The sequence below is a fragment of the Archocentrus centrarchus genome, chromosome 16, assembly GCF_007364275.1.
Source record: "Archocentrus centrarchus isolate MPI-CPG fArcCen1 chromosome 16, fArcCen1, whole genome shotgun sequence".
Taxonomy (NCBI): Eukaryota; Metazoa; Chordata; class Actinopteri; order Cichliformes; family Cichlidae; genus Archocentrus; species Archocentrus centrarchus.
In genome coordinates this window covers 19082096-19103524 of record NC_044361.1, presented here as the reverse complement: position 1 = coordinate 19103524, position 21429 = coordinate 19082096, and the positions used below count along the sequence as shown (strand labels likewise).

General features: G+C 44.3%; 1 protein-coding gene across 2 annotated transcripts in view; it reads left to right on the top strand.

Moving 5' to 3' along the window:
* The window catches only part of hivep3b (HIVEP zinc finger 3b), a 45702-nt gene extending 24486 nt beyond the window's left edge, over positions 1-21216 (top strand). Inside the window, exons 2-9 of one of the 2 annotated variants that reach the window (XM_030749470.1) lie at positions 8549-10894; positions 11229-11518; positions 11647-13677; positions 14035-14180; positions 18259-18434; positions 18596-18697; positions 19448-20115; positions 20303-20959. In XM_030749470.1, coding sequence (XP_030605330.1) covers positions 8899-10894; positions 11229-11518; positions 11647-13677; positions 14035-14180; positions 18259-18434; positions 18596-18697; positions 19448-20115; positions 20303-20959 — 6066 coding nt within the window. In that variant the 5' untranslated portion in view covers positions 8549-8898. Of the gene's footprint in view, positions 1-8548; positions 10895-11228; positions 11519-11646; positions 13678-14034; positions 14181-18258; positions 18435-18595; positions 18698-19447; positions 20116-20302 lie in introns of those variants that run through there. The other variant, XM_030749469.1, reaches the window with a different exon arrangement.
* The last annotated feature ends 213 nt before the right edge of the window (positions 21217-21429 follow it).

Here is a 21429-nt window from a genome sequence, read left to right as displayed (position 1 = left end):
ACCATTCTGACCTCAGAAGATTGCCCAGACATCTTAGTTAATTTACACTTTAATTAAATATTTACTGCTTTAAAGCGCGCGCACACACACATGCGCACGTGCGCATACACATACAGTATGGCTTCTGGAATTGCTGATTACATTTAGAAATCGATGGTAGACAATGCATTTTGAATTTTGGGTTGTTTTACATTAACTGCTGGCCTTCTGGACCCTTTGTACATGTGTTTCTATTTAAGTTAATTGGAGATTCGAAATTGGCCATAGGTGTGGATTAGCTGGTGTTGTTTTGTGTTAGCCCTATAAAGAGCTGGTGTTCATTGCCCTGAAGGTATCCAACCTCTTGCCCATTGTCAGATGGGATAGACTTTAGTTTAAACTGAGCCAAAGGATTGTCTGGCAACTTTTTTTTTTTTTTTTTATATACCTTTTTCCATTTGACCTCAGGTGAATAATACTTACTGTTTACTGGTGTCCTGCAGTCAGGAGAATAATCTGAAGTGTTTCTTCGTGTGGCCTGTCAGAGATGCTGCTGCGATTAAGCTTTATGTCATCCAAAAGTTTATATTCTGAAGTGGAGGCTGAGAATGAAACAATGACACAGACACAGTGCATTTATTTGACTAATGACTGGATTTAGTGGTTCAGTATCCTGTTCCCAAAAGTCACTCTTCTTTGAGATTTTGTTTTGTTTTTGTTTTTTCCAAATATAAGCAAACAGGTAGAGCAAAATGGAGCCACAGTGGCTTTTATACACTAGGTATGCTCCCTCTTTAAATGGATCTTGTTTCTGTCATAATACCACAGCTGGATGGACAGAGGGGTCAGTTTACTGGAAGACCACACGTCTGAAATAATCTGCCCTCAGAACAGAGAGAACCCTCTCTGCGTACTCTCATATTTGCCCACTTTACTGCCTATGTCTGCAGTTTATGAGGTGAAAGTCCAAAAATATTTCATCTGTACGGTTGTCTGTAAATGCACAAACCACTCATTTGGTCTAGTTTTATAGTCTGCTGGCTGCTTCAAAACAGCATGATGTTTCCTGTAAAGCACAATGTTTGCATTTTAGGTGTTGCTTGTCCCTGCATTATGTTATATATGAAGGTGTCTGCAGTACACATGTGACTGTACCACAGGGGAGCCTTTGTTTCCATTTACTGTAAATGAGCACAGCTTTGCATACTGTAAATCACACTTGCTTTGGGCCAGTGGGTAGCATACGGTTACCATTTATTATAGCATAATAAAAGCTTTATTTCCCACCTTCACAGTTGCTGCACTTCCAATTTTGATTCAGCCTTCAAAATATCATCTTCTCTGTTTAACTTAACTTATCTTAGCGTTCTTTCTTGCTCCAAATCAAATTGTTTATCTGCTGCTTGTTCCCTGGGCTTGCTAATCGTTATGTCTGCGTAAAGCAGCTTCCCTGTCAATCATGCCATAGTGGCAGTTTTGTTCCCGGGCCTCTGCCTCCTTCTCCCCACCCCCCACCTTCCCGTCATAAGTCTTCAGTCTTGGGAACAGAGGACAAAGGGATGACGGATGGGTGAAGGTCCCTCACAGGGAAGTACAGTATAGAAGGTGTGTACTGTAAATGGTGACAATGAGCACATTCAGGCAGACACAATACAGTGCCTCGGCCAGCAGAGCCAGCAGCCTGTTTGAGAGTTGCCCAGCATCAGGCCAGCACAGTCCCCCTACAGCAGTCAGCCATCAGCCGCACAGAGCCAGGGGTAATCACCAAGTCCCGAACAAAACTCCTATTGAATGGGACCAAATAAAACAAGAGAGGAAACACGAACCACAGAGGAGGAAGAATGGGGGACATGTGGACAATCCAGCCACGGTGCATGTGGAAGAGGTGAAGTAAACAAAAATGTGAAAAGGAGAGCAAACAAGATGATGTGTGGTAGACAAGGTTGAAAAGAAAACCTAAAAAAAAATATGGAGAGCAATTAGAGTTGGAGAGAATCATCTTTTTCCTTTTGATTCATCCTGTCACCAGGCTGTGAATCCCAACAAGGTCAACACGTGTTGCTGGCCTGTATGGATCCATGTTCTCTCTGCCTGCCTTCTGATCAGCGGCCCAGCCATCCGCTCATTCTGTGTGCCGGCTCGACGCTGTGTGAGTGTGTTTATTTTAGAGTGTGTGACTCACACTTCCTGTGCTCTGCCAGTGAGGCAAAGCTCTGTGGAACAGCAGGACCTCCGTTCATTCTAAATTCTCTCTTTCTCTTTCTGTTTCTCTCTCTCCCTCTCTCTCTTGTGTTGCACTGCTGATAGGCCTAGCCTGAGTTCTGCGTAATGCGTGGGCTTGCTTGAATGGATGCCACTCTGGAATTCATTTACAGATGCGGCACAGTGGCACTCTGGCTGGAACTGGAAGATTTACGTAAACGAGACATGTTCATGTCAGTGAAGGATTTGTCATTTAGGAAAGAAGGCTGCTGCGTGCCTCCTCCAGTTGCCACTACAATAAGATAACTTTGTAGATAAGGAGGTGATAATTGCAAGGAATCGCCTCCAGGGTTCTGTGTTGCAGGGGAAAACCCCGTGTAAGACCTGTTTGTAATCCTGTCTGTCGGCAGTGTGCCACAGCCGCACAACGTGATGAGTTAAAGAAACAGCAGCAGACGATCCGGTCCTTACTGTGTAGGTGTAAAGGTTTTGGTTTCACTGTAATAAAAAACATGGCTATTAATGATGTTACTGCAATGAGGTCCTTTTTATTATGTATTTTGTTTTTTTTTAGTATAAGTCACCTTTAGTGTCTTCTTGCTACTTCTTTTTCCTCCCCCCCTTGCATTTGTACAGTGGAAACATTCATTTAGTCTCTTTCTTGCTCCCTCTTTTCTCCATCTCTCCTTTTTCTTGCCTCACCTCTCTCTCTCTCTCTCTCTCTCTCTCTCTCTCTCTCTCTCTCTCCCTCTCCCTCCCCGTCTCTCACTGCAATACACCCACTCAAACAGTCATATCCGCTCTCACTCTCTGGCTCTCCCTGCTTGTCTCACAGTGCCTGTGAAGCGTCTCTAAGGGGGAAGACCAGACTGCTCTGTCAGGTAATCTAAACTCTGTCTGTTTCTCTCTCTCTCTCTCGCACCCCACTCACTGTCTTTTTCTTTAAGTCTTCCTCTCGTATTTTAATCCATCTTCCTCTTTCTCTTTTCCACTTGTCTTTCCCTCATCATTACTTTAGTGTACTAGTTAGACACAGTAAATGGGTTAGTTAGTTATGGCAAAGAATCTCATTGTTGGGAATTGTGTAGACATTTTATAGATATTTTTCATCTCAAATATTGAAGTTTGGTTGCTTATAATTGAGTATTGAATAACCAGAGGAGTTTTTTAAAAATATTTTTTTGCATTTAGAAGATTTAAGCAATTGTCAGTTGCTCCTTTTCAGTGGTTGAAGGACAAATTGAGCAAATTAGAGTATGTAGACATTATGATTCAAGTCACAGATGTAGTTAATGTCAGTGAGTCTCCGCTACCGTACAAGACTTTGAGGAAATTATGTGGAAAAGTGAGTGTAAGGGTTGATGGTTGCCAATCAAAGGTTAAGACTTCTGAGGCAAATTCTGGGTTATATTTACAGAGATGACTTCCATCCAAGAAGGTGCTAGCCGCAAAATAAAACAATGAAAACCTGGCAACCTGCAGTTAAGCCCAAGTTGTAGTCAGTTAATTGCTGTGGTTGATTTTTGTAACCAGCGGAGCAGATTTTCTGCTGCCAGGGATGTTGTTCAAACACGGAGGTGTGCATTACCCAGCTGAGCTCTCCCTTGTTTGATTTAAAGACCGGTATTGACCCGGCTTGTGTTTAATCAAAACGAACACTGCGACAGTTGTGAACTGCCAGCCTTATTGAAGCCCATTGAAATCCTTCTCTACACCCTGAGATACAGAAATCCCAATGCATCCCGCAAGGGGCTCAGAGAGAGAGAGAGTGAGTGAGAGTGAGTGAGTGAGGACTCTGGTATGTAGTGTTTTGTCAGACGGCACTCTCCTTAGCACGCGGCTGACAACACTGATATCCCTTGGCGAGTGTGAGTCTCAGCATCCATGATTTTTTTTTTTCTCCCCCCACTCGCGTTTATCAAATCAAACTATTCCTGCCTACAGTCCTGTGGTTAATGTTATTGTAGCATTTTGGGTCTGAGTTTGATCGACAGCTCTGTTTTCAGTGATGCTGGCAGGAGAATTAGGATTTAACTTTGTGTTTACCTTACAATTTTGGGACTGCTGTAAAGCTGAATATGATCGTTTAGTGGTTCAAGCTGTCGCTCGGGGGGCGGGGCGGGGGGGGGGGGGGGGTGTAGATGTCAAGGGTCATGCCAACTTGTCACTGCATGCAGAGGCCAAGCAGTACCTCTTCACTTCCTGCTGCCAGTGTGCGTCTGTAGTCAGAGAGGATGCTGGGAGATAAATTTAGACCTCCAGCTCCCTCTCCATCTGCCATTGCTCAGAGTAGGCTGGTTTCCATGGGAACCTGCACCAGGCTGCTGCCAGTAAGAAAGAATGGGGAGAGATGTGTGTGTTTGTGTTTGCGTGTTTGAAGGGTATGACAGCAGATTTTTTTAGACAGCACTTACGAGGGTTTATTAGTTCTCAGAACACTGTAATTTAATGTTCAGCCTATATTCTTATCCTTATTACCAGCCGCGCGAATATGTCCAAGTATCGATGAGGATATGATGAAGAAATCGCAAACTCGCCCCGTGGCTCATGTTTGAACTTTTGACAAAGACCCTATGATGGTTCTTGAGCTAAATGTTGGTTATGTTCACGGTCATAATGAAAGTTATTGTGTTGAATGACACGTCAATCAAAACCAGTGCAGAAAAAAAAACCACAACCCACCAGAAAAAATGTGGGCCGGACATTTCATTATTTTACCCATAATTTCAACAGTAAATATCTGAAATAACATTTTTACTGGAATTTTTTCACAGTTTGCAGTTTTCCTGTTTTAAGTTACAGTTTATTACTTTAAACTCACAGGAAAATTTATTCATACATAAAAACGGTAAAACTACAACATATCGCAACAATTAAAGACATGTAGGGGTGGCGGGGGTGGGGTAATTACAGTTTTAGAAGTATAACTGCTGGGCCCAGCAAAGATGATGTGTGGAGACAGTGTGTGACAGTGTGTGACAGCACGTGGGTGGGTGTGTGCATGTGAAAGAGATGGAGTGTGATCTCTTCCGTGTGTCAGGGCTCCCTTGGGTACCTGCAGCAGCGCCTGTTTCTGCTGACAAAGCCCCTTTGCATGTGTGCACACTCTGCACACATTGCTCGCTCATACTGCCTTCTTGTCTCTATGGACCGGTCTGTTATCACATTTTTGGAGCAGATATCAAAAATTAGTTCACACCACAAATCACTGACTGCACCATCAGACTGCTACAGTGGTTGAGGACAAATGAGAGCGTTTTTGGGTTTTTGATCTGACATCACCAATCAAAAGAATGTAACGCTGTATGACAGCTGCACTGGTGACTTCCTGCTTGCATCTCAGCCTAAAAATAGAGTAGAGAATGACCTTGATTCATCCTCACCGGTGTGATAAGAGGTCTTACTACAGTTTTAGATCCTTTTTTTTTTTTTAAATCTACATTAGTATATGTGTTAGGATTATGAGAAAGGAAAACCCCCTCGTCAAACTGCAGGAGGATCTGCTGACGGGTAGGTCACCTCAGGGCGTCATAGCTGATTGGTAGGTCAGATCTGTCAGATTAGATTTGGGGCTGCTGAGTGTTATAAGGTATTGCTCTGGGGAGAGTAGTGCTGTTCACTGTATGTGCACTGTAAGCAGAAGTGTGTGTGTGTGTGTGTGTGTGTGTGTGTGTGTGTGTGTGTGTGTGTGTGTGTGTGTGTGTGTGTGTGTGCGTGCGTGTGTGTGTGTGTGCGTGTGTGTGTGTGTGTGTTAGGATTTAATGTAGGCTAGACTCTGGCATTCCTTTCCCTCATCTTCCTGGCAAGGCCTTGACTGTGTGCTTCCCCACTCAAACCTGGCAGTCTAGACTGTCATGAATAATGTAAGCAGTGCTCTTCCCAACCTTAAAGCCTTCTAATTGCTCTGTTTAAGGGCTGCATCAACAGCTATGCTTGGAATCATTAAAATTACACCCTGATAGACCCAACTATATGAAGAGACACATCTATTACAGTAGAGTTCAGGAAGACTATTAGTCTGCTTCCCCTCCTGCTCAATCCACAAAATCCTCCTTCTACATATCCTGACTCACTTGGTTTTTAACTGTCTTCACCCAGCTAGCTACACTTTTCTTGACCCTTTTCTTTTTAACTGTATATTTCTTTCTTCAGTCAGTTTGGAAGTGCCATTTCTTTCCGATCTAACTTACTTATCTTAATTTAGCTTTGGAGAGTAATGTGTCTCCATGCCTAAACACAGAAAAGCCATAGCTGCATCGAGAAGAAGTCCTCGTGTAAAGCTGAGAATGTGGAAGCCAGAAAAGTGAAGATGGAGAGTTTTAATGTTGTTTCGGTTTGTTATGCTGTGTAATTGCTGAGTGTTGATGGTGAAAGTCTGCTGTAATCAAAGCACTAGTCTGCTTAGAGAAACACACACTGTACAGATTATGGGCCCTTAGCAGATGTGGGGAAATGTGGAAATGGAGCTGAGAATCTGGCAAGTTGTTTCCAGGAGGAAGAGTGATTCACTTTCTTTTTATTCCACTTTAAACTAGCTCTAATGAAGGCTGACTGTGCTCTGTTTTTCTAGACATATGGAGAGAGTAAAAGCGTAGCTCATTATAAAGAACTGTCATTGCTGCCTTGCCACCACTGGCACCTTAAGCTGCAGTCTTCTGCAGGGTCTGTTTATTCAGCCACTGGTTCACTAATTCAGTCTTTTCTCTCCTCCTCATTCCTCAGCTCTCTCTTTCCTTGTGCTTTATATGCATGTATAATAGGTACAAATAGGTACGTTTTCACCTCTTTTCAGTCGGTGTCTGTGCGACGCATGAGGTATATGCAGTCTGCACTGTTGCAGAGATCTGCAGCTGTGAAGTGAACACAAATGGCATTCTCCTTCATTGAGCACTAAAGGACAGATTCTGACACAGCAAGTTGTAAGTAGTATCAATGTCCTAGATAGTGAATGATACTCTGGACTCGACTGTGCTGGGACTGTAAGCAGTTGGGCATGGCTGCTCAGCAATAATATTATGATTGGCCCCATCCATTCCCACAATGTGTTTTGATTGGCTTTGGTACAAGAATCCCATGTCTTGAGTTGAGATGGAGTGCAGGTTTTGCACTAAGTGGGGAAATATTACAGTACATACATCTTGATAAAATATGAAATTTCATCATAGCCTCATCTCTGACTCTTTCTAATGAGCTACACTTGGCTCCTCATAGACACAGCTTTCTAGTCATGTAAGTGAGAAATAGCAGAATAGCTCAGTCTTGATGAAAGGTCTTATAGGACCATGTCATAGTGGACTAAGTGTGAAGACACTACTCTTTTCTTGGCCCTCTCATAAACAGTGCACCCTGGTGGCAGTATAGTGTGAGAGACATAGGCTGACACCGAGCTGCTGTCAAGTCCTCTTATCCGCTAGAAAACAGCCCCCTCCATTTATCCCCTTGAGCTTTAGTGCCAGATCAGATATGCATGGGCCATATTTCCAACATTTGTTTTGACTCCTTGCCCTGACACAGTGGTCTCCTTTTCTGGTGCCTGTAGTTTGGATGTTGACTTTCTGGCCCTGAGCTGCTCTGTTTCCTGCTGAGTACACAAGTCATCAGTTAGATATGATTATGATTCTCCCGTTTGGAGGAGAACTCTTAATTTGAAGAAGGGTTCAAATTTTGCCAAAATCTAAGGAAATTAAGAGCTGTGCACACACTTTGTGGCTGTGCACATATATCAGATGAGCTCCTGTTCAGACTATTGTGTAGAGCATCTTGACCTTACATTTTAATATAGATTTACAGTGCCCACTATCTTAATAAGAGTTTAAGTGAGGACAGATGAGAGCAATAACTTGCTGATGCATTTACCTTGTCAGTGTCGTCATGACGACACTGACCCCCGCTCAATAAGAAGAAAGGTAGCCCAATTTCTCATGATATGATATGTGAAAGTAATTTTTAATATGACATTTGCTAATAAGACACTAATGATTTTGACCTTCCACTCAACCAGTGTAACACTTTTGGCTTTTTAAAAGCACTTAGTTAGCCTAGGTCTTCTTCACAAAGCCTGATGTGTTTTCAGTTTCTAAATATGATCTGTTGAGTTCTTGTTTTGACTGAAGTCTGCAGAGCAGGACCTTTTTTTAGGACTGTGTTTTGTTTTGTTGCTTTTATTTCGTGGATCTTTCTATGTCCAATTTTATTGGAAAGTGAGGAGGGGAAAATGAGGAGATCTAGAGGGGTTATTTTTACAGCATTTTTTACCTGGACCTTTGTGATCAAATCTTTTTTGGTTTATCAGATTAATGTATTTATAATTTTCCTTTTTTCTTACTCAGTGCTTTCTTTGCTTTCTTTTCTTTTTCTGTTTCTTTAGACCCATTCAAAAGCTGAACAACTAACAGCCTTGCCAACCAACAAAGAAGATGCAAAAAAGACCTTGGGAGGACTTTTAAAATGGCTGAGGCTAGATAGAAGCAGAGCTGTTTTGTACGAAGAAATGATCCATGTTTACCTGCATCCATGCAGCTCCAGGGCATCTTTTAATGATGCCTCATTTTGTCCTCTTGAATAACTTTTGGCCCACTCAGAAAAAGGTCCTCCATTTTGATTTACAACTTAGTCTGTCAATGTTCCCCTGCCTCTGACCTCTCTGCTGCCATGCGGTTAGACCAATGAGGCTCCGAGAGCCCTTTGTTACGTGTCTGTGAGGTCTCCTCCCCCTCTATGGAGGCTGAGTCCAGCCATCCGGCTGATGGGGAGCGCTCTGGACGGCAAGCGCAGCAGCATGTGACATCTGAATCTTCATTAGGCTCTTGTCCACCTCAGCAGCCCCAACAGCCTCCTAACCCTCATCCTGTACACAGAGCGTTGGGTCGCCTACAAAACCGCCAACCCAAGCGCACTGACCTGCTTCGGTTACAACAGCAGCAAGCAGTAGCATGGCAGCATTCAGACACCCCAGGTCCCTCAGGAGGCAGCTTCTTCTCTACAGCTTCCTCATCAACCTTATCTGTCCCCTCTACTTCCTCCACCCAGGGTGAGCATGCTCATGGGGTTCCATCTCACTCCAGCCAGCAGGGCCTAGAAGGGGTTAGCTCACCCAGGAAAGGGGAGAAGAAACCACAAAAACCAGGGAAATATGTGTGCACTTACTGTGGCCGTCTATGTGCCAAGCCAAGCGTTCTTCAGAAACACATACGTTCACATACAGGAGAAAGACCCTACCCATGTGCCCCCTGTGGGTTTTCTTTTAAGACCAAGAGCAACTTGTACAAGCACCGCAAGTCCCATGCCCATCGCATTAAAGCAGGTCTGGCGTCCAGTCGTGATGAGCCCAGTTTGAGTGGGGCAGAAGGCAGTGGTGCTGGAGAAGACCATGAGGAACACACAGAAGGAGAAAGCACTGAGTCTGAGGAAGAGACAGGCCAGCACAGAAAATCCTCTAAAGAGATGCTTGGGCAGCACAGGAAAGGAGGAAAAGATCGCCTGGGAAAGTCAGAGGAGAGTCAGAGGCCCGAAGACTCCCATGCTGTCAAGCAAAGACTTGCACTTAGGCTTAGTGAAAGAAAACGTGGGCCCATGGCTTCTCCGGATGACCCGCCCTCCTCCCTCTCCACCTCATCTTCTTCTCTTGGCCCTGGCAGTAAGGGCAGCACGGAATCTGGCTACTTCTCTGGATCAGGTAGTACTGACATATCCCAAGTTAGCCCCCCAAGTTCCAGTGCCAAAACCTACGCAGAAATTATTCTAGGGAAGTATGGAAGGCTGGGAGGGCAGCAACGTAGTCCCCACCAGCAGCAGCCTCATTCTTCACATTCCTCATCCTCAGGAACAGAGGAGAAGAACATCTCCTTCGCTGTACCCAAAACCCAAGTAATAGAACATATTACCAAGCTCATCACCATCAACGAAGCAGTAGTAGACACAAGTGAGATTGACAGCGTTAAGCCTCGACGCTCCTCCCTGTCACGAAAGAGCAGCATGGAGTCACCTAAATTTACTGCCCCTAAAGATCCCTATACCTTTGATCCCAAAGGAGAAGCTGCAGGCCCCAGTGGTTTGAGGCACATCCATAATCTTGATGCCGATCCACCGGGTACACAGGAGCAGTCAGCAGTGCCTCTGCTTAGAAGCCACTCAATGCCAACATCTACCAGCCAAGGAGAGCCCTTCACCTCTGGCACCATGTCACCCAGAGGTTACCGTCTCTGCCAGTCTTTTGATGAGCAGCAAGCAGTGGTAGCAGAAATGAGGATTGGCCATGCCCAGCGTATGCTCAAGCGCCAGCCTGCCATAGAGGTTCCGCTAGGAGCTGAGTTAATGTTGGAGGAGCCCAGTCCCACTGCCTCCTCCTCAGCAAGAGCCACTGAACTAGCCAGGCAGCCACAGCAACAGCAACTACAACAGCAAAAGAGTCCCGGTGTGTTTGAATGTGGAGCATGTGGTGCCTGCTTCCAAGACAGTGATGGCTTTGAGGCCCACCGAGGCATCTGCCCAGGACAGGAACAAGAAAGTAGGGATGCAAGTAAAGCGTGCAGTGGGGATCGTCCATTGATGATGCACTATAAGTTTAGAGCATTGGCCATGGCTGTGAGGAAAAGAAGGAAAGAGGAGAGTCTGGAGGAGGATCCTCCCAGCCCTGGATCTGTAGCTGTGACAGGCAGCTCAGCAAGCCTCATTTCAGTGCCATGCAGACCAGAGCAGAACCAGGCCCTCTCAGGTTTGTATATCTCTGGTAGTATATATTTAGTTGTTAAAAATCATCATATTAAGTTGCATAAGCAGTACATTTCTTCTCTTTAAGACCTTTTATTATTATTTTTTTTTTGCATCTGAGACATGTAGGTTATTATATAGCTAAATAGCTAAGCAAACATACACAAAAAGTGAATATCAAAATCTGCATCATTGTTTTAAAGTTAACCATAATGGGGGGAAGGCAACCATATCAAGTAACAATATAGTGTAGTCCACAAAATGATAAATGGCATCATTCAAGAGTCTAATACTAATGTCATATAATGGGAGCTAATTTTTCTGCTGTTTGTTTCTAGGTGTTTCCTTACAGACTGAGCCAAATCAACAGCAGCAGCAAGACAGGAAGGGTGTGTCTGTCATCCAACACACTAGTTCTTTTGAGAAGCAAGAGAGTATATCTATGGAAAGTCAAGAACCAGACCTCAGAGAGAGTCAGCAAACACAACAACCTGAGCCAAAACCATCACCCTCTACATCTCGCCTCATCCGCCAGCCAAATATCCAAGTGCCAGAAATCCTTGTTACTGTGGAGCCTGATGCTGAAATGCCATCTGTGTCACCCCCACTGACAGCATCCTCATCAAAGGTAGATGTACTCTTTTGATTTATTTATTTATTTATTACAGTTTTCATACAGTATGTTTGTGCAGGTTGGAATTCATTACCTTTGTCTGAAATAAGATACTAAATTTATAAACAATTTATCTGTCCTAGGAGGCAGAGAGAGTAGAAGAGTTTCACTGGCCTCAGCGTAGCCAAACATTGGCCCAGCTCCCTGCAGAGAAGCTGCCACCAAAGAAGAAAAGACTCAGGCTGGCAGAAGCTACCCAGTCCTCTGGGGAGTCTAGCTTTGAGTCTATGTCTTTGCCTCGCAGCCCCAGTCAAGAAAGCAACATCTCAAGCATTTCTGTGTCTTTTGAGGATGCAGCACAATCAGAGCAAGGTGCCCGAGGTCCCAGTAGCCAAAGCTCCCAGATGTTGATGGTGCCATCTGCTTCTCACCAACACCACCAAAGCCACAAGGAGATGCGACGCTCAGCCTCAGAGCAGGCCCCAGCTAGTCCACAACAAACAGAGCAGATCCCAGAGACCAGAAGTAAGTCGTTTGACTATGGATCCCTGTCTCCTCAGCAGTCTGCATCCTCCTGGAAAGAAAGGAGAAAGTGTCTTCTTGTGAAGCATGCTCCCTTAGGGGAACCAGAGCAGGAACTGGGGGGCAGAACTAGTCAGCTGTCCAGAGCAGAGAGTCCACAACCTGGTCCTTCTCACTCTAACCTTCCTCCTCTGTACTCCACTGGAGTAAGCCCTCAGATCAGCGTGGATGCCACTGGAGAGACCTTGCAGCTGTTACAGCCACAAATCTCTCTGTCCTCTCAGGAGGTGCTTTCTTTCCAACCCAGAAGCCAACAAGCATTCCCCCCAGGATCCTTGTCCCAGCTGCTCCCTGTCACCACAGCCATATCTGAACTACTGTCCACCCAAATCATTCAAAGAGCATTTTTACAGTCACACGCAGGATCCCCACCTATACATATAGATCCAGCACAAATCCACATGGCTGAAAGGTTGGGAATACCACTCCATCAGCTTCCCCCCCTTGTTCCTCGTCACGTTTCTTCCAGGAATACATCTAGTCAGGCCGTGTACTTGCCTGTTCCTCCAAGATTTACCACATATATCCCTTCTCCTCACACTACAGAGAGTAGACCCTCCATTTCTTCTGTCTCTTCTCCACTGACTCAACAGTCCCTTGTAACAATCTCCTACCACCACCGGAGGCCGGTCATCGCCACATGCCTGGCACAGCTTGCACCAGTAGTGTCTCTTGTGGTGCCCGTACGCCTCCAGACTCATATACCTACATATGCCAGTGCAATGTATACCACACTGTCCCAGATTCTGGTTTCCACCCGCTCACAGGAACCAATTTCTTGCACGGCTATGGTCATCATGGGCCAGGTGGACCGGGAGATGCTGCCAAGGACCTACTTGACTGTCCCCTCTCCAGATGTCAAGAGAATTCTTCCTTTGTCTCTGTCATCAGAGCAGGCCTCAGGATCTGGAGAGGGATACGGTCCACTGGGGGCAGGAGGAAGTAAGCGTATGCTATCTCCTGCAGCCAGTCTTGAGCTCAGCACAGAAGCTCAGCGTCACCAGAAAAGAGTTAAAGAAGAGGAGGAGGAGGAGGACGAGGAGGAGCATCATAAGGCAGGCAAAGAGGAGGGCCATGTGGAACCAAAGGTAGGACTGGAACGAGAAAGCAAAGCCACCGGGAAAAAGCTGGTAGAGGGAGAGAATAAATCAGATGTGTTAGAAGTAACAAGTGCAGAAGTGCAGGGGCAGCTGGAACAAGAAACAAGGAAAAATGACAGGGAAGAAAAGGTGGGGGAGAAGGAAGCAACTGAGAAGATCAGTCACAAACAGAAAGTGGTGTTAGCTGTGGAGGAGGGGGCAAACACCTCTTCATTCCCCAGCCTCCACACTTCCACCTCAGTAAACTGGTGCTACCAAAAGTATGTCAAACCCAACCCATCTCCCCAGAGGGACCCTCGCACCTCAGTTTACTCTACCTGGAGTGTCAGTGCTCACAACCCCAACTTGCCAGGCATCAGCACTAAGGTGGCCTTGTCTCTGCTGTGCTCAAAACAGAAGCACACTTCTGAGATTTACACCATAGCCACGGCCCCAACGCCAGCCAAAGGCAAAGTGGCCCCTGAGAACAGCAGGACCCCACATGTGTCAGAGGTAAACATAAACACAATAAACATACATTTACTGAATTTACAATGGACCCCATTTAATTTGCTTACATGAGAACCTATCATATCATCTGTTTAGGTCTTGAATGCTGCTTCATGTTAGAAGGCAAAGATCTGCAGTCTTCATCTCTTTAGACTGATGACTGCAGATATTAGCATACTAGCCTAAAACACCCACTGTCAATGGTGGAGTTGTGCCATAGGGGATCATGTTAGTGAAACATAATGAAAAATCAGCGAGATACTCTTTGAACAATTAGAATTCAAGTTAATTCTGCTTTAACAACACTTAACATTTTATTATAAGTTGTTTTGAATTTTTCCATGTGTGTCTTGAGTGTAGGTACATGCCACCCCAGCCAGCACCCTCACTGAAATAAAGGAACAGCAGGAGCCTGAAAAGGAAGAAAAAAAAGAGATGCAAGAAGTGGAAAGACCATCCACCTCTAAACAGAGCGAGCCCTCTCGGGTTTGCATCTTTGAAGGAGGGTAAGAATCTTTTAATTCAGTAGTTGCAAAATATGGCAGTGCCTCATTACACATTTTTTTTCCTGTAACAAACCAATACCTGGTGACTGCAAAACAGCCGCTATGGAGAGCTGACAAGAGTGCACAGAGAAATATAATAACAGATGGGAGGCCACGGGTCCAGAGGGACTTCATTTGTACCTGCAGCCAAGCTTTTTCCTCTCACTGCTGGCACAAATGCCTGAGTTTTAGAGGTGTTAATTTGGAGAGATAGCAGTGCCTGTGTGTGCGTTTGTGTGTGCGACGGGGGGAGGGGTTGTCTCTAACTTTATGAGACTCTCATTAATATTTTTTTATGGTTATAAAAAGTCACACAGAGGCACAGTATGAAGCAGTCTGCAAGCAGTCAGAGTCACAGTTGGGGCTGTCATGTTTGTCTACAAACCAGAACAGCGTAACACATAAACGTCTTAGTGATTTTTCCCAGCACCGCCTGTCTTGTTCCCCGGGTTTAAGTGTTGGGAGCTAAAGTTTCCCCAGCAGATGATTTTGATTAAATCTTTTTACACTGAAATGATGATGGAAATAGAAAACATCAAAAGGATGGAAACATTAGAGTAGTGGAAAGGTGTAAAATACTGCCTTACAGGGAGAATTTGATATGATCCTGGTTTTCCTCTTGGTATTTTTTTTCTTTTTTGGGAATGATAGCTTGTGTTTTTTTTTTTGTTTTTTTTTGTTTATTGAATGTCAACACTTGGCAAAGCCAAGTTTTGCGTTTCATGCTTAGGTGCATGAACATCTAGTGTGAAGAAGCTGTCTGCGTAACAGTAGATAAGGCACTGAACTTCACACGCATTCCGAAAGTGCATTTTCATCCACAAAAAAACCTAGAGGTGTTGCCTTTTTCGCTCTGCCAGCTCTTCCAGTTTTACGTACCTATGCATTATTTTTGTTTCATTCCCTCCAAACCTCCTCTGTGTCCTCTCTGTTTCTGTGCATCCCCACTCCTTGATGTCCTCCTGCATTTCCTCCATGCATGCAAATGGCCACGGCTACTCAGTCTTGAAGAGAACAGAATGCTTTTCATCCTGACTCATTATCCCAATCTCCCTTTTGTCAGGACTTTGAAATCATAGCTGTGTGCCACTCATTTCATTCTAGAGAGAGTCTTTTATGAATATGCATCATGCAGCTTTGTTTACGTTCCAGTGACTTGCCAGATTTTATCCTCATCCAGAGTTCTCTAGAGTTTAATACCACCACACTTTCATCTGAATAACACATCTCAGGAAATGGGCAACAATAGATGTTTTTTCATAGTCGTGGCAAAAGTCTGGGGAACTCGATGTGGGCATCAGCTGAACCGATTCAGTGAAAACATGCTTGATTTCTCTGGTGCAAATGGTTAACCACGCAGATGTGTTACTTTGTAACACTTTAACTGTGCCAGAGAGCTGGATTAGGCTATTCCAGGGTCACAAATACAGCATTTGAGTTAAACAGAGATGATATTTGTCAAAAATATTAGCTTAAGCCAGATTCTTTCTCTGATTAAGTATGTTTCAGTATCTTTAGTAGTTCCTTTTGGTTGGAAACGTTATTCTCTCCACCATCTAACAAGGCGGTCATAAAGCCTAAAAACAATATTTTCGATTGAATGTACCGAGAGACGTGCTGCCGACTTAATGCTTGAGAAGTAAGTGAAACTTCTGCCATGGTTTTATTTATTTATTTATTTTTCTGAGACGTGGGTGGATATTTTTAGCAGGAGCAAGAAATACATGCCAGGTAAACAGTAACCAGCTCCTGAATGAACACAACACAATGTCACTGTTGAGGTTTTTTCACAGTTGTGTAACATTTTGTTATGATTTGCTGTTACTGGTTCTGTTATACAACGGGGAACATTCACAGCCTGGTCTCTTGTAGATGTCTTGCACATCCTGTAATTAAGCACAGCACTCATTGGATATTTACAATTCAGAATGATTTGTAAGTTTCCCCATGAGTGGTGAATTTTTCATAGAGGACAATTCATTTGGATATAAAACATCTGTGGTACACTGCGTCTGCAAATAGCCTTTTGGTAAACATCAAGCTTGTGCAAAAACAATGTTTTTATAGACTAAACCTAAATGTGTCGCTTGATTTTTTATGTGTAGGATCTATTTTAGGTTGGTGGCCATAGCCAGGCTTCCCTTCCCTCTCTTTAGCTGCTGCTGTTGTTGGCAGGGCCACCCGATCGCAGCAGAATAGCTGGTATTCTTTGCACTCCCAGGGTGTAGTGGAGGGAACAGCCAAGGGACTCAGTGCTGTAGGGGTTTTGGTGGGGCTTCCCCAACCCGCCACCATAAAGAAAGCCTTGTTTCCCAGTTTTGTGCGTGCTAGCATGCAAGTGTGCGAGCGTGCACATGCATTTTATGCCATGAAGACAGACTACCTCTTTATTATCATTAAATCTGCTGAGTGTGTAACGTGAAAGAAGAAAGAAGGATGACTGCACTCTACAGTAATCATCCAAGTATTTTTGAGCTCATATTTTGGTGGTTTTGGGTCTGCTGCTTTCATTATTATCTCCTGGCCTTTTAGCACCTGTTTTCAGGTTTTCACTGAAAACTAGGTGATGAACATAATGTGCCGTCTCTCGGATAAGTCAAGAAATCTTTGTGCATATGTCTGTGTGTCTCACCTTGACCTGTCTCATCAAACATTCAAACATCAGATCCACTTCAAACTTGGCAGATTCGCTGCTGAGGACACAAGTAAGTGCAGTGCCAAATTTGAGGTTATTTGGTTGAGCGGGTTTCATATTTTTTCTGCGGTTTCTGCTACCATGGTTTTACTCAGGTTGACTGTTCTGCTCTGTGCAGGCTGGGAGAACACAGTCATTGCCCTAATGCATTCTCTAGGCCCTTGCCACAAAGCTAAACCATCACAACTAGGTGACAAATTGAATTCAAAAGGCAAAAAAATGTCCACACTTTGCAATTTTTATAGAGCCTTAATGAAAAATGATCCAAGCTGAAATTTTTTAAAATTTTGGTTCCAAAATCAAATTCATTCAGCTTAGTTTCCTGCATATTTTTCCCTGGTTATCTGCACCCCACCTGCTGCAGCTCTGTGTCCCAGAGCCTGCTTCACAAGTCAAGAATCATTGCTCTAATATAATCCCAATTCTAACATTAATCCTGAAATCAAGTGTAAGGACTCACACAGTCCTTTGAAAGGTGGGTGAAAAAGTGAGGAAAGACAGAATGGTTCTCACTTCTCTCATACATCCTCATTCATAAAACTCAGACTAGTTCTCACAAAGGTAGCTGGAAAAGTACACATGTATTTTTGGGGGGGTGGGGCATCTAGACAGGAAATACACAAACTCAATGCAGAGAGGCCCCCTCTGACTGGGAGGTTTAAGGAGGGGGCCTTCTTGCTGCAAGGCCACAGTTGTAACCGCTGCCATGCCATGCTGATATTATTTATTAATTTGTTTGCCAACATGGTAGCCATGCCATGCCACACAGCAAGAAAATTTGGGAAATTTGGGCACAGTTGTAAAAAAGAATGATTACTTGGTTCCCAGTGGTTATGTTAAAGCAAGCAGCCAATATAAGTCGACTTCCTGTTTGATTATTTTGCATCTGCCTCAATTAGCTCTGCTCTCAGGCTTGCTTTATGCGTATTTAGCAGTAACACACACACTCATTCAGTGAATGTATGCTTATAGTGGTGCTCTTTTCAGGACAGAAATGATCTGGCTGTTAGCTTTCACATCAATTGATTTGCCTGCAAGTGACACATTTAGAGACTGCACTAGTTTAAAAGATAAAGAGAGGAATGTTTTTTTTTCGAGAGTAGACAGAGATATGAAATTTGAAAGAGGAGATATTATTGGACTTATAATCACCAGATGGCCTGAAAAATAACTCTAAAGGAATCCTGATGTATCGTGCTCACCATGACCGCGATAAGTTTGCAAATGGATAATGTGAATGTTGTGTTTTCAACTTGTTCCCTTCTTCCTCAAGTGAGCCAAAATCTAACAAGTGCAGCTTTAAGATTTGCCATCTCTGATCTCTTATCTGTCTGTTTTTCATAGGTACAAGTCCAATGAAGAGTATGTTTATGTGAGAGGTCGTGGCAGGGGAAAGTACATATGTGGAGAGTGTGGCATCCGCTGCAAGAAGCCAAGTATGCTGAAAAAGCACATCAGAACACACACTGATGTCCGTCCATACATTTGTAAACACTGCAACTTTGCCTTCAAAACCAAAGGTGACTGGAAAATTTGGATTTTACTTAAAATGTGAATTGTGCTTAAGTTCCTTCCATTATATAATGTAAAATCCCTTTTATGCCCACTGATCACATTGTGGCTGTGCTGCTGAAATAATCTCATTTGTCTTAAACTCTTTTCTTTCTTTTTTTTTTCCTAGGAAACCTTACAAAACACATGAAGTCAAAGGCTCATGGGAAAAAATGCCAGGCCATGGGAGTATCTGAGTCATCACTGGATGAGCCGGAGAGCGAGGAAACAGGTACTTCAGGGGGTGGGGATGAATCTCGCATACTTCCCTTCCCCTGTGGAGAAATATTGGTACACAGCTGGATGAACTTCTGCCTGTGAAGAATAGTAGCTGTTCAGCACTGACAGCTTATGCAACACTATGTTCTATTCTCCTCCCTCTGGCCTTGCATAAGAAATTTGAAAAAGTATAAAATAAATAAATGAAGAATACAGAGCATGGCACAGCGTCCTGATGATGTTGCAACAGTCTGGCTGCTGTAACTCGTTCTTAAGGATGTGTTCTCGGTATATAATGATACAAAGCTGAACACTTTTGCCACAGTTGACACCTCCTCGTCTGAGCCACAAAAGAGCCTCAAAGCCCTCACGATCTCCTCCCTAACCTTCCTCTGCAACCCCTCCTTTCTCGCTGTCTCTTTCTAGCTGGCAGACTACGCTCATCACAGCCAAAGATGCGCCATTTAAACTGTCTTTCCATTCACAAGGCTGTTGAGATAGTTTGTGAATAGAGGCATGGTGCTTTTCAATTAAATTCCATCCTTTTCATTCTCAGTCTATTTATAACGTGTTTCATGGGTGCTGGGTTTGGTTTGTCCTTCGCTTTACTGTTCTTACTCTTTGTGCTTGCGCCTTTAAATTGCTCTGTTAAGATGTTTTGGGACTTTTGCCTGAGGATTTATGGCACGACTTTGTACATTCATTCATTACAAGAGTTTTAGGTTCACAGTGAATGCGTGTTTTTCTGTGTCTGCACAAATAGCAGGGAGTGAAGAACGTGTGTGCGGCTCAGAGGAGCAGGAGGAGCATCAGTTTTCTGATGTGGAGGAGTCCGATGACGATGAAGACAATGATGATGATGACGATGATGAAGAGGAAGATGAGTCCACATCCCATGAGGACCCACCATCCTCTGTTTCATCTGACACGCACCCGTCAACAGGGGGACGTTCCAGCTCCAGCAGACACTCTAAGCAAGGCACTCCTGACCCCGAGCACCCAGGTCCCTCTCCCTCAACCAGTCAGGAGCCCTCCCCACGTGGAATTTGGCCCAGCAGAAGAGCAGCCTCGCCGGGTAGCAGGAGAGCAACGTTCTCCCGGCGAGGATGGAAGGCATCTCCTAGAGCCTTCTCCCCAAGCAGTGAGAGCTGTTCCCCCAGCCGCAGCCTCTCCCCCCGCCTGGAGTATTCGTTACCTATCCACAGCCTCTCTCCAAGAACAGAGCTGTCCTCGCCCAGCCGTCACGTCTCACCCTCCCCCGAAAGAGGACCTTCTCCCATCAGACCCCTTTCTCCTCTCCGTCCCCTTTCACCCAGCTGCTATCGGTCATCTCAAGTTCCGACACCTCCCTCACCCCTGGGAGTGCAGCACAGAACCCCTGGATACCTACCCTGGGAGAGCCCTGGTACATCAGGTAGTCTTGTCAGACTGGTAAGTCTATATTATTTCTATACATTTTCATAGATGAGTCATAGATAAATGAGTACACTTTCAAACAGAGAAAGATTAAGCAAGGAATACATCTTCTCTTTCTAAAAAAATCTCAGGGTGCAGTACTTTGTGTACTAGTAGAGCAGGTTCATGAGTTGCAATAATGCAGTCTTTGCTCCTCCTACAGGAGAAAAGTGGAACAGCAGGAGAGGGGCCAGCATGGTCAGAAACCAGCCTGTTTCCACCTGCTTTTCGCATTTCCACTTGTGAGGGTTATCCTGGCCACCAAACAACAGACAGCATCTTCAGCCATCTTCCCATGCACTCCCAGCAAGCCAAGGTCCCTTATCTGATGATCCCAATAGGAGGGATCCAAATGGTACAGGCAAGACCGAGGTCCCACCCTACTACCCCCTCATCCCCAACATCTCCCCCACTGGAGGGGCCGTCACTGGCCAGGTTTGAAACATACTGGGGCGGGACCCCCAGAACTCAAGGGCTTAGGACTCCTGGAGACCACTGGTCAGAGCACCAGACAACAGGAACCAGCCAGTCAGGGCAGCAAGGTCTTAGCACAGCACTAACATTTTCCAAACCAGAGTTGGAGACCACAGACTCAAAGCAATATGGCAGCTCACATAGCTCCGTCCACACCCACGGGTCTGCTGCTGAGACCTCCGAACACTGCGCCAGAGACAGTTGTTCAAGAGCACCCCCAAGCCTAGCAGCCCCAGTAGCCTCAAGTGTTGTTGGACAACAGCCAGAGAGGGAGGAACGACCATCTGGTAGTGATCTGGTGGAGGGAGGAGCTAAAGGAGACTCAGCCAGAGACCAGAGCACTTAACATTGTCTACACTTTGATGCATCGTGCATCCGATTTTGCTTTATTGGTTGCTACACTATTATTTTTTTTATTGCTTTGTTTTTATACATTTTTCAATACTATGGTTAATTTAAATGTTTGTTCATTGGCAATATTCAGGTTTGTTATAAAGATGCACTTTTTTTTCTTTATGAGAATATTTGTTTATGTGTGTGTGTGTGTGTGTGTGTGCATGTGTGTGTGTGTGTGTGTGTGTGTGTGTGTGTGTGTGTGTGTGTGTGTGTACAGTATCCAACTTTTGGAATGGGTGAGTGTGTCCAAACTCTCTCTCTCTCTCTCTATGTATATGTATATATATATATATATATATATATATATATATATATATATATATATATATATATATATATATATATATATATATATATATATATATATATATATATATATATATATATATATATATATTATAATATAATATAATATAATAT